Source organism: Megalobrama amblycephala, linkage group LG22 (assembly GCF_018812025.1).
Source record: "Megalobrama amblycephala isolate DHTTF-2021 linkage group LG22, ASM1881202v1, whole genome shotgun sequence".
Taxonomy (NCBI): domain Eukaryota; kingdom Metazoa; phylum Chordata; class Actinopteri; order Cypriniformes; family Xenocyprididae; genus Megalobrama; species Megalobrama amblycephala.
The window spans coordinates 6,927,089-6,940,365 of record NC_063065.1 but is presented as its reverse complement, the minus strand read 5'-3'; the positions used below and the strand labels follow the sequence as shown (position 1 = coordinate 6,940,365).

At 34.0% G+C, this 13,277-nt stretch overlaps 1 protein-coding gene across 1 annotated transcript; it reads left to right on the top strand.

Annotated features, from left to right (window-relative positions):
* The first annotated feature begins 597 nt into the window (after positions 1-597).
* cdk5 (cyclin-dependent kinase 5) lies at positions 598-8,891 on the top strand. Its single transcript, XM_048175074.1, has 12 exons — positions 598-815; positions 2,521-2,609; positions 2,691-2,758; positions 3,332-3,392; positions 3,509-3,565; positions 3,700-3,795; positions 3,976-4,050; positions 4,129-4,225; positions 4,321-4,390; positions 7,884-7,944; positions 8,175-8,255; positions 8,335-8,891. Exons 1-12 carry the CDS (start codon positions 779-781, stop codon positions 8,419-8,421), a joined length of 879 nt encoding a protein of 292 aa, XP_048031031.1. The 5' UTR covers positions 598-778; the 3' UTR covers positions 8,422-8,891.
* Positions 8,892-13,277: the final 4,386 nt, after the last annotated feature.

The following is a 13,277-nucleotide window of genomic DNA, read 5'->3' as shown; positions in this document are numbered from 1 at the left end:
GGCGCACCAAAAATATTCTCGTCGCTTTATAATATTAATATTGAACCACTGTACTCACATGAACTGATTTAAATATGTTTTAGTACATTAATGGATCTTGAGAGAGGAAATGTCATTGCTCCCTATGCAGGCCTCACTGAGTCATCGGATTTCATCAAAAATATCTTAATTTGCGTTCCCAAGATTAACCAAGATTAAGGTCTTACAGGTGTGGAACAGCATGAGGGTGAGTAATAAATGACAGAATTTTCATTTTTGGGTGAACTAACCCTTTAAGTATTTTAATCTTTTGCCTTTTTTTCAAATGAAAAGGTTTCAGTAAAGTGAGATGTACATTTTATTTTGAAATTATGTTATTTATCAATACAATTGTGTTGATACTCTGCCTGTCTTCCATGAAAATTGAGGTATAATAAAAGTAAATAAGTATTTTCTTCCTGAATTTCCTAGTCTTTATTTTGTCTATGTTAGTTAGAAAAGAAATTAATATGTTTAATAAATGATAAAATATTTGTTTTATTTTAATTGTATTATTATTTACAGTTCAAAGTATTTATTACCCATCCAGAAGTCAATTTACAAACGATGCTTTTATTTTGAAGTGTGTCTCAGTAAATCGCCATCTTGAAACCATTATTGCTCTCTTCATGTTGCGTACTACGCCCCTTGTTGATAAAAAACGACAGTAATCAGCTGTTATTTAAACCTTTATTTTATAACGTAGGAAAATAATTAGCCAGGACGCTTTATTTAAAAGCTGTTGTAACTGGCTAAAACCATGCAAAAGTATGAGAAGTTGGAGAAGATAGGAGAGGGTGAGTAATGGATTGTCTGGCCTGAATGGCTGTTTCTGTCTGCATTGGAGATTTATAGAGTATTAACAATCATGCAGGTTTGCTGTTATATATCTTAAAGAGTCTGACAGTCTGCTGTGAATTATGCTTTCGTAAGCGTGGGTTGAGATTAAAGCCTAAGCTAGAGCTAGCAAGCTCATACTGAGCTATTGAGATGATGCACCTGGCTTTAAATGAATCAGAACGGTATTTGCACACCTGTTAATGGCATCGCTGTTGTTCAGAGAACTTGAGCTGTATCTCGAATCAAACAGATCGATAATTCATAGCAGCATTATTAGCAAGCTTTTATTTGATTCTCGCAGAGCTGCAAATGTTAGTATCTGATTCCTATAAAGCATAAAGTGTCTCTGCCTCTAGAGGGCGCACGGAGGCTCAAAGTCTCCTTTGAGAAACATTCAAATCTCAGAACGAGATTGGCAAAAATTGTACACTGAAAATATACAAATTTAAATATATTTGATTTTAATCGAAAGGGTACTTGAGTTAAAGATAATATGTGCGCTAAGAATCTTTAGCAAATCCTTTAAAAAAACCAAAACTTCATCCATTAATCAAAAAGGACAGTGATTGGTCTATTCTGAAGGATGCTGAGAAAAATAAAGGTTACATCGTGATTATACCATTAAAAAGCCGTTGAGCTGCAAATCAAACAATTGAGAATTACAATATTATTTTAGTCTTCTTCCTGACAATTTAAAGAGTGTTTTACCGCTATGGCTATTTGAGGATTTGTTAAACATTTTTTAAAGGGTTAGTTCACCCAAAAATGAAAATAATGTCATTAATTACTCACCTTCATGCCGTTCCAAGACCTTCGTTAATTTTCGAAACACAAATTAAGATATTTTTGTTGAAATACGATGGCTCAGTGAGGCCTCCGTAGGGAGCAATGACATTTCCTCTCTCAAGATCCATTAATGTAACGTTACTAAAAACATATTTAAATTAGTTCATGTGAGTACAGTCGTTCAAGATTAATATTATAAAGCGACAAGAATATTTTTGGTTCGCCAAAAAAAAACAAAATAACGACTTATATAGTGATGGCTGATTTCAAAACACTGCTTCAGGAAGTTTCGGAGCGTTATGAATCTTTTGTGTTGAATCATGATTCGAATCGCGTGTCAAACCATAGACAGTAAGTGTCAAACCGCCAAACTGCTGAAATCACGTGACTTTGGCGCTCCGAACAGCAGATTCGACACAAAAGATTCATAACGCTCTGAAGCTTCCTGAAGCAGTGTTTTGAAATCGGCCATCACTATATAAGTTGTTATTTTGTTTTTTTTGGCGCACCAAAAATATTCTCGTCGCTTTATAATATTAATATTGAACCACTGTACTCACATGAACTGATTTAAATATGATTTTAGTACCTTTACGGATCTTGAGAGAGGAAATGTCATTGCTGGCTATGCAGGCCTCACTGAGCCATCGGATTTCAACAAAAATATCTTAATTTGCGTTCCGAAGATGAACGAAGGGACATGAGGGTGAGTAATAAATGACATTATTTTCATTTTTGGGTGAACTAACCCTTTAATTCTTATTGACGTTTTGCCTAATCTAATTTCTACAGTGATTTTTCTTACTCATGCCTTGAAGTCATACTGACTTGTTTTTTGTTTCTCTCTGCTTGCTTTATTTTGTACCCTGTCACCAGGTACATATGGGACCGTTTTCAAAGCTAAAAACAGAGAAACGCATGAGATTGTGGCCCTCAAACGAGTGAGACTGGATGATGATGATGAGGTAAGAAGAGCTGAGACTTGTGAAGCACAAGCAAGTCATATTAAACGCAAACTGTCACATTAATTTTCAATCCTACGACAGGGCGTTCCAAGTTCAGCATTACGAGAAATTTGCCTCCTGAAAGAACTGAAGCACAAAAACATTGTAAGGTATGTTTGTTTGCATATTTAGTATATTTAAGCTTACATCATGCCTTTATTTTTGCTATTTTGTCTTTTTTTTTTTTTTGCATATTTAGTCATACAGAATAAATGTTAAAGGGTTAGTTCACCCAAAAATGAAAATAATATCATTAATTACTCACCCTCATGTCGTTCCACATCTTCGTTCATCACAAATTAAGATATTTTTGTTGAAATCCGATGGCTTAGTGAGGCCTCCATAGCCAGCAATGACATTTCCTCTCTCAAGATCCATTAATGCACTAAAAACATATTTAAATCAGTTCATGTGAGTACAGTGGTTCTACCTTAATATTATAAAGTGACAAGAATATTATTTTATGGACTTACGGATGTAGAACGACATGAGGGTGAGTAATTAATGACATTATTTTTATTTTTGGGTGAACTAACCCTTTAGGTATTTTCATATTTAACCATATAAAATCAGTTTTTTAAAGATGCATTTCAAAATAATTATTGATATAAATAAATAGTGATGAAATGGAAATGGTGCGGCTTGTCTTGTGCTGCATTAACAACAGCTTCTTGTTCTTGTAGGTTGCATGACGTCCTTCACAGTGATAAGAAGCTCACATTAGTGTTTGAGTTCTGCGATCAGGTAAGAGCCAATTATCTTTTCCAATTATCCAGTTGTTTCCACTGATCTTGCTGCTTGAACGAGTCTCATGAGATCAATATGTGTTGTAACATGTAGATTGATTTTCATTCAAACAGGATTTGAAGAAATACTTTGACAGCTGTAATGGTGACTTGGATCCAGAGATTGTCAAGGTTTGATTTGTTTTTTAAATCCGTAAGAAGCCCTGAAAAGAATGAATCACGGAAGAGGAGGCGGAGAGCATCTCTTGATAACATTTTTAATGTTTGAGGTATCGGATAATGCCGTTTTAATTCTCTCCTTCCAGTCCTTTATGTACCAGTTATTGAAGGGTCTTGCCTTCTGCCACAGCCGAAATGTTCTCCATCGAGACCTTAAACCACAAAATTTGCTCATCAACAGAGTAAGTAAATGACCGAAAGATATTGAATATTCATTATTGACGCTTAGTGTAGCAGGTTTGTGTAATATATGACTATAAGATGTAAACAGGTTTGATTTTTGTTGGCCAAACCCAACATGCTCCTTTATTTCTGCTGTACTACCAAAAAAAATCATGGTATTATTTTTTTGTCGTCATCAGAACGGTGAACTGAAGTTAGCTGACTTTGGCTTGGCCAGAGCGTTTGGAATACCTGTACGATGTTATTCTGCTGAGGTAAGCTACACGGCTTCAGATGCAGCTTGGTCTTTTTCAGCGTTTCCCTTTTCCTCACTTCATGTTGATCGGCTTCAGGTGGTGACGTTGTGGTACAGGCCACCGGATGTGCTATTTGGTGCTAAGCTATACTCTACCTCTATTGACATGTGGTCTGCAGGATGTATATTTGCAGGTAGAAAAAGCTCCATTTAAATTTTACTTACATTTTAGTAGTAACTTTTCTTGTAGTGTGTGAAATTGATTTTCTAATTTTTTTTTTTTTTTTAGAACTGGCAAATGCAGGACGGCCCTTATTCCCTGGTAATGACGTGGACGACCAGCTAAAGAGGATCTTTAGATATCCTTTACACTTAGTTCATCTGTTTAAGATTTCTGTTGGGTTTATATGTTTGGATTTGTATATGTATATGTGTGTGTTATTTTAGTGTTATTTATTATAGTATTATAATTTATTAATATTTTTATGTACACTACCATGTTTTTGAAAGAAGTCTCTTCTGCTCATCAAGCCTGCATTTATTTGATCAGAAATACAGAAAAAACAGTAATATTATGAAATATTATTACAATTCAAAATATGGTTTTCTATTTTAATATACTTTAAAACATAATTTTTTTTCTGTAATGCAAAGCTGAATTTTCAGCATCATTACTCCAGTCTTTTGTGTCACATGATCCTTCAGAAATCATTCTAATATGCTGATTTGATACTCAGTTATTATCAAAGTTGGAAACAGTTGTGCTGCTTAACATTTTTTGGAAACTGTGATACTTTTTTCAGGATTCATTGATGAATAAATAGTCAAAAAGAACAGCATTTATTCAAAATAGAAATATTTTCTAACAATATAAATCTTTACTATCACTTTTTATCTATTTAACACATCCTTGCTGAAAAAAAAGTATTAATTTCTTCCAAAAAAAGAAAGAAAAAAAAAATACTGACCCCAAACTTTTGAACCGTAGTCTATATTGTTACAAAAGATTTAATTTAAATAAATGCTGCTCTTTTTTTAACTTTTTATTCATCAAAGAATCCTGAAAAAAAGAATCTCATTATAAAAAATATTATTTGTAATAAATTAGCATATTAGAATGATTTCTGAAGGATCATGTGACACTGAAGACTGGAGTAATGATGCTGAAAATTCAGCTTTGCATCACAGACATAAATTATATTTTAAAGTATATTATAATAGAAAACCATTATTTTTAATTGTAATAATATTTTACAATATTACTGTTTTTTTCTGTATTTTTGATCAAATAAATGCAGGCTTGATGAGTAGAAGAGACTTCTTTGGAAAACATTAAAAATAGTCATGTTTCCAAACCTTTGAATGGTAGTGTATATACTGTTATTTTTGTTTTTTGTTACAATTTTACGGAAGAGGATTAGGGCCAAGCAATAATAAAAAAAAAAAAACATCTTGAGATTATAGTTGTTAAATTTAGAGAAAAAACTTGTTAAAGTTTGAGAAAGTCGAGATAAAAAGTTGAGAATAAAGTCATTAAATTAAGAGAAAGTCGTTAAATTACGAGAACAAATTTGTTAAATTATGAGAAAAATGTCGTTAAATTTCGAGAAAAAATTCGAGATAAAATGTTGAGAATAAAGTCATTAAATTACGAGAAAGTCATTAAATTACGAGAACAAATTCGTTAAATTATGAGAAAAAAGTCGTTAAATTACGAGAACAAATTCGTTAAATTACGAATTTGTTCTCATAATTTAACGACTTTTTTCTCGTAATTTAATGACTTTATTCTCAACATTTTATCTAGAATTTTTTTCTCGAAATTTAACAACATTTTTCTCATAATTTAACGAATTTGTTCTCGTAATTTAACGACTTTATTCTCAACATTTTATCTCGACTTTTTTCTCGAAATTTAACAACTTTAATCTCGAGATGGTTTTATTTTTTGTTATTGCTTGGCCCTAATCCTCTTCCATACAATTTAGGTTTCATTATTATGTATTATTTATTTATTTCCAGTTAGTAATTTTAGTGCTTGAACTTCAACTTAAAGGCCCTGATATACTTCAAGCGAAGATCTTTTTCGTTCTTCGTTTAGGGGTAAAACGAAGTTCAAAATACATGAGCTAGCTGCTCATATACTGTTATCGGAACACCTGATGCCGCCCTCACTGCTGAGAGTGATGGTTAGATGAATATGTAAATATGTGCTGCACGCTTTCCTCTCAGTAACAAATTAAACACACATCAAAATTGAGAAACTAGCAAGCGTTTTAATAAAATATTTTAATAAAATATATATAGAAGAAAAGCATCTGATCATATCAACGTGGATATGTTTGTTTGCACAAGTGCTCTAATTCGGCACAGTAAAGTCACGTCACGTTTATTTATACAGCGCTTTATACAATAGGTTACTTAAAATCAAGCAGCTTTACCGTATTAAACAGTGTCAGTGTCTCATTTCATCAGAAGTACAACTTGGTTTTCAGTGTTTATGTTTTCACTCGCAGACATTTGACTTCTACGTACTCAAGAGGAGAAATGAACTGGAAAAAATTTTCAGAGTGAAAGAAGGCGCACACCTACCTTACGTAAGGGGCACGGACCAATGGTAGTACGAAGGCGTTTTGCAGCTGGAACGAACTTTTCTGGAAAGTTCGCTTTGGCAAGCTGTTTCAAACTCCAAACGAACTTCATTTTGGCTTGATTTTGTTCGAAATGACGTCACATCAGTTCATTCTTCAATTTCGTTTAAAGTATATCAGGGCCTTAAAGGGTTAGTTCACCCAAAAAATGAAAATTCTGTCATTAATTACTCACCATCATGTCGTTCCAAACCTGTAAGACTTTCGTTTATCTTCAGAACACAAATTAAGATATTTTTATTGAAATCTGAGAGCTCTCTGTCCCTCCATTGACAGCTACACAACTACCACTTTGATGCTTCAAAAAGTTCATAAAGTGGTCATAAAACTAATTCATATGAATTGAGCGGTTTAGTCCAAATTTTCTGAAGAGACTCGATCACTTTATATGATTAACAGATTTAATTTATGCATTTATTCACATATAAACGTGCTGAATAACACACGAGAATGAACCTCATTGGTTCTCGCACATCAAGCAAGAATGTTTGAATTTCCATTTACCATATCTGATGTGTGCGTTGATCAATGTTTATATGTGAATAAAAGCCTAAATGAAATCTGTTCATCATATAGTGGTCGAGTCTCCAGAAAATTTGGACTAAACCGCTCAATTCATACGGATTAGTTTTACGATCTCTTTATGAACTTTTTGAAGCGTCAAATTGGTAGTTGCGTAGACTGTCAATGGAGGGACAGAAATCTCTCACATTTCATTAAGAATATCTTTATTTGTGTTCTGAAGATGAACGAAAGTCTTATGGGTTTGGAACGACATGAGGGTGAGTAAATGATGACAGAATTGTACGTTTTTGGGGTGAACTAATCCTTTAATTCAGTTACTTGCCATAGTTACAATGCAGTATATATTCTGACAATGCTAATTAAGCACTTAAATTTAAACGGTAATGTAAGGAGCCTCTAAACGGACATGCTTTTGGAAAAAAGATGAGATCAGAGGAAAAAATATATTTAAATCTTTTGGGTTTCCCGAGAAACTTTGCGCTCGCTCGCAAAAAACTGTAAAAAGCATTGATGTATAATTTTTCCTCCCATCTTTTTTTTTTTTTTCTTTTCCTTTTTCCCTTCCATCACCATGACCCTTTAGGGACTCTGTAGTAATGTAATATAATTAAGTTGCCAAGCAATGGCACATTAAGCCAAGTTGCCATTGAGCTGATTAACTTTAACATTTTGGCACATTGCTGGGAACACCGACAGAAGAACAATGGCAGACCATGAATAAACTTCCAGATTATAAGGTACGGCATTTATTCGTCTAAATGCTGACAGAAAGATATTCATTGCAAGAATGAGGCAGGTCATAAGATTTTGAACACATTAGCATGAGGAACAGGTTAAAATATACATTTCGAGTTTTAAGAAATACTCAAGAATTGGCTATTGGCTATTTAGTAAAGCCTTGCTTTATTTTCATACATTTATTCTGCATTCCTTTTCCTTTCTGTTTTTTGTTTTGTTTGTTTGATAGCCGTACCCAATGTACCCAGCTACTACATCACTTGTGAATGTCGTCCCGAAACTCAGCAGCACTGGCAGAGACCTTCTACAGGTACAATATTCTCATTATGGAAACAATTAGTTCAAGCTTTCATGCTTCATAGTTCAGCTGGATTTTTCTGTGTTTGCAGAATCTTCTGAAATGCAATCCAGTACAGCGAATTTCAGCAGAGGAAGCCCTACAGCACCCTTACTTTGCCGATTTCTGCCCACCCTAAATGTCAGATCACCACAACTTCATTTAGGAACAGATGATGGGCCAATCTTACCTCGTAAAACCCCTTCAACACCTCCATCTTTCAGCTCCGCTCACTTCTGCTAGATTGAGGGACCGTGAAACACTCCTTCCCCTAAAAGTTTATGATTTGATCATATGGATATGATTATGATAGTGACACTCTCTAATGCAGAGTGTGGTGCTGTTATCCTACATAAACCATGTGTTTGACTAGAGTCTCCAAAAATACCTTTATTATATTAGTGTGTTCTTAAAGGAACAGTTCACCCAAAAATGAACATTCTGCACATGGAAATAAGCTGCATGAATATTCCTCCGCATACAGGCGGAACGAGTGAATAAATGTTGACCAGATTTTCATTTTTGGGTGAACTATTTGTTTAAATGTAGGGCTGTCAAACGATTAATCGCGATTAATCGCATCCATAATAAAAGTTTGTGTTTACATAATATATGTATATGTATGAATACTATGTATAATGTATATATAAACACACGCACATGCATGTATATATTTACAGAAAATTTGTTATATTTATACATGTAATATTTGTATTTATATATAATATAAATTATATAAATATATATACAGTATATACAAGCAAATACTTCTTAAATATATACGTGGATGTGTGTGTATTTACATGCACATAGTAATTAAACATAGTATACACACATACAGTACAGTCCAAAAGTTTGGAACCACTAAGATTTTTAATGTTTTTAAAAGAAGTTTCGTCTGCTCACCAAGGCTACATTTATTTCATTAAAAATACAGTAAAAAACAGTAATATTGTGAAATATTATTACAATTTAAAATAACTGTGTACTATTTAAATATATTTGACGAAGTAATTTATTCCTGTGATGCAAAGCTGAATTTTCAGCATCGTTACTCCAGTCTTCAGTGTCACATGATCCTTCAGAAATCATTCTAATATGCTGATTTGCTGCTCAATAAACATTTATGATTATTTTCAATGTTGAAAACAGTTGTGTACTTTTTTTTCAGGATTCCTTGATGAATAGAAAGTTCAAAAGAACAGCATTTATCTGAAATACAAAGCTTCTGTAGCATTATACACTACCGTTCAAAAGTTTGGGGTCAGTAAGAATTTTTATTTTTATTTTTTTGAAAAGAAATTAAAGAAATTAATACTTTTATTCAGCAAAGATGCATTAAATCAATCAAAAGTGGCAGTAAAGACATTTATAATGTTACAAAAGATTAGATTTCAGATAAACACTGTTCTTTTGAACTTTCTATTCATCAAATAATCCTGAAAAAAAATATTGTACACAAATATTTTGTACAATTGTACGCATTAAATGTTTCTTGAGCAGCAGATCAGCATATTAGAATGATTTCTGAAGGATCATGTGACACTGAAGACTGGAGTAATGATGCTGAAAATTCAGCTTTGCATCACAGGAATAAATTACTTTGTGAAATATATTCAAATAGAAAACAGTTATTTTAAATTGTAATAATATTTCACAATATTACTGTTTTTTACTGTATTTTTAATGAAATAAATGTAGCCTTGGTGAGCAGACGAAACTTCTTTTAAAAACATTAAAAATCTTAGTGGTTCCAAACTTTTGGACTGTACTGTATATTATGTAAAAACAAGCTTTTATTTTGGATGCGATTAATCGCGATTAATCGTTTGACAGCCCTATTTAAATGTCAAAGATGCTGATGATCATCAACAAAATTTCAGTCCTGTCCCTACGCGGTTCATTTAGTTGATTGCCAAATGTGCTTCATAGGTCTTTAATGGTTTACAAACCGCTGCCGCGAAGACTACTGAAAGCAGCGTTTTCTTTTCTTATTTGTTAAAGATCAAATCAGCAGTATCATTTAATAAGGTACAGCTCACATACTTGATTTAGCATGTTACAATATACAGTATTACTTTTGTGTTGTACATTTGGTAAAGGTATAGGGGGAAAAAAGTAGAGTCCTTATTGTGTGACTAATTTTTCCACTTTCTATGAATGAGATTTTAGCTGTAATTTGCATAATGTTTCCTTTTAAGTTTTAGATTTTTTTCCCCCTCAAATTTAAGCAAATCTTGTATTTCAAACAGACTTTTTTCATTAGAATAAGCTGCTTGGATTCAAATGCGTTCACACAGATTTAAGAAAGGGTGTTGAGAGAACTTCTTTTGTATAGTGGACCACAAAAATTGCCTTTAACAGTTGGAGCAATAGCTGTGTGTAAAAGAACAATGTTCTCGTAAGGCCTCATATTTGAAGCATTCACATTTCAATGCATGCCAGTGTTGCACATGTACCTTATAGAAGAGTCGGGTCTTTGGATAATTTATGTCCAGATGGCCCTGAAGTCTGTGAAATATAAGATAAAACTTAAGTTTTCCCTTCTTTTGCTTTGCTCCTCTCGTCAGCTGTAGTAGATGTACATTGTTAGAGAACATAATCCACATCACAACTTTCAGGCCTTTCATAATGATTTCATGGTATTGATTTCAAGTACGATAGTTATCTGAAAGCAGTTTAGATTGCTTTGAGATAGTGAGTGGTTGCATTTTTCAGTTTTTTAAACACTGTGTGAAAATGCTTTATTTATTCATATATTATGTGATAAATCAATAGGTTTAAGTTTAAAATTAGGTGGAGGTAAGGGACCATTCCTGACATGTGTGGACAGATATTTCATGATATACCTAGCATACTAAACATTTTTTATTATAAACAACATAAGATTTGTTATGGAGACAAAAAATGTTGCTATAGCACATATAGGATATTAGCAACAGGCTTGTAAGTATTGTGTGAAAACAAGCTTATACGTTTCTTATACGTTGTTATCAAGAATGTAGCAGAATTCTGTTTGCATCCCACCATCAAGACAACACTGATTTTTTTCATAGTGTACTTTATGATTATCTGTAAACCATATGTAAAATTTGTTTGAAGAACTGTGCACCAGTTTATTAAAAATGTTTTCTCTAAACAAAGTCTCATATGTGTCAAATTAGGAACAATGGGTGTTGCACAGATGATAAACTTGAATGCTCATGATTTCATGTTGACTTTTGGCATCCACTGAAGGACTTGACAGGTAATTAAGGCGGTTTCACAGGCATCTGTGTAATCTCATATTGTCTTGTGTTCTTTGGTGGTGGGAAGCTCAGCAGTTTCATACAAAAGACTGAACTGTCATCATTACCACCCATCTATTACTAAAGAAGCACCTTCTTGTACTGTTCTGGATTACTGTAACTTTGTCAACCTTTATTGGATTTCCTCCATCCCGAGAGGGCAAACAAGGTAACATGCCTCATCATGGCTGGCTGTCTTTTGTGGGATGAGGGTTAAGCTGGCTTCATAGATTTTGTTGAGGCCCTGGTGGTGGCACTGCTGCATATGATTTTGCTATGTTTTTTGTGATTAAATGCATTAGCTTGATGTTCCTTAACGTTGTAAAAAATAGTTTTTCCTATTCCAGCTTAATGTTCGTTCAACCATTAACCCTGTAAAGCCTGACATGAAATATTAGTCAGAAAAATAGATTTTGTTTAAAGGGGACCTATTATGCCCCTTTTACAAGATGTAATATAAGTCTCTGGTGTCCCCAGAAGTTTCAGCTCAAAATACCCCACAGATCATTTATTATAGCTTGCCAAATTTGCCCCTATTTGGATGTGAGCAAAAACACTCTTGTGTGTGTCTCTTTAAATGCAAATGAGCTGCTGCTCCCGGCCCACTTTCCAAAAGAGGGCGGAGTTTTAACAGCTCATGCTTCGGTTGCTCAACAACAACAAAGCTGGAGAATCTCACGCAGCCAATATGAGGATTGTCAGTAACGGTGTTCAGCCTTACATTGTTCAAACCGGAGTCGACACTGATGGAGAGACTCAGGAAGAAGTTACAACTTTTAGAATGAAACTGGACGTTTCTGAATGGTTAGCGGATAAATTTATGTAGCTGCTGTGGAGTTGATTCAACTCATCCACTAGCATGTGCCGTCATGTTAATCTTTTGTGCAAATCCAGCGCTAAATTGAACCTCGTTTGTGAAGCAGTCCGGTGTAAAATGACGACATGGCAACAACACTCTACTACAATAACTCTTCTCAACATGGCCTCACCCCCTTTGTTGTGTGTTCTAGGGGGCAGGGTTTAGGGTTAGTGATGTCAGAAACCCTGGAAGAAGCTCGTTGTAGTCCCTACCACCCGTTTGTTTGTTTTTCATATACGGTACATTATTGCAGCTCCTCTATTCCCAGTCTGTCTGAAACATGCCGATTTCTACAAAGCCCTTCCTTCTGAAAAGCTCAGAGTGCTCTGATTGGCCGGCAGACACAGTGCACAGTGCAGAAATGTAACACACCCTTACCATAATCGTGAGCCTCTGCTTTTAAAGGCATAGTTCACCCAAAATTTACTCACCCTCAGGATGTTTCAAACCTGTGTGAATTTCTTTCTTCTGCTGAACACAAAAGAAGATAGTTTGAAGAATATGGGTAAACAAAAAGTTGATGGACCTCACTGACTTTCATTGTATGGATAAAGAAGTACTATGGAAGTCAACAGGATCCCGTTAACTGTTTGGTTACTGACATTCTTCAAAATATCTTCTTTTGTGTTGAACAGAAGAAAGACACTCATACAGGTTTGGAACAACTTGAGGGTGAGTAAATGATGACTGAATTTTCATTTTTGGGTGAACTATTCCTTTAAGGATTTTTGGTCAATTTGTTGTATTCTGAAAATTCGGTCTGGATCAGTGTTCTCTGTTAGATAGAATAAATCCCTTTGAGGGAGACTATGAGATTTGTTACTTTGCAGATACATGCACAAACAGATA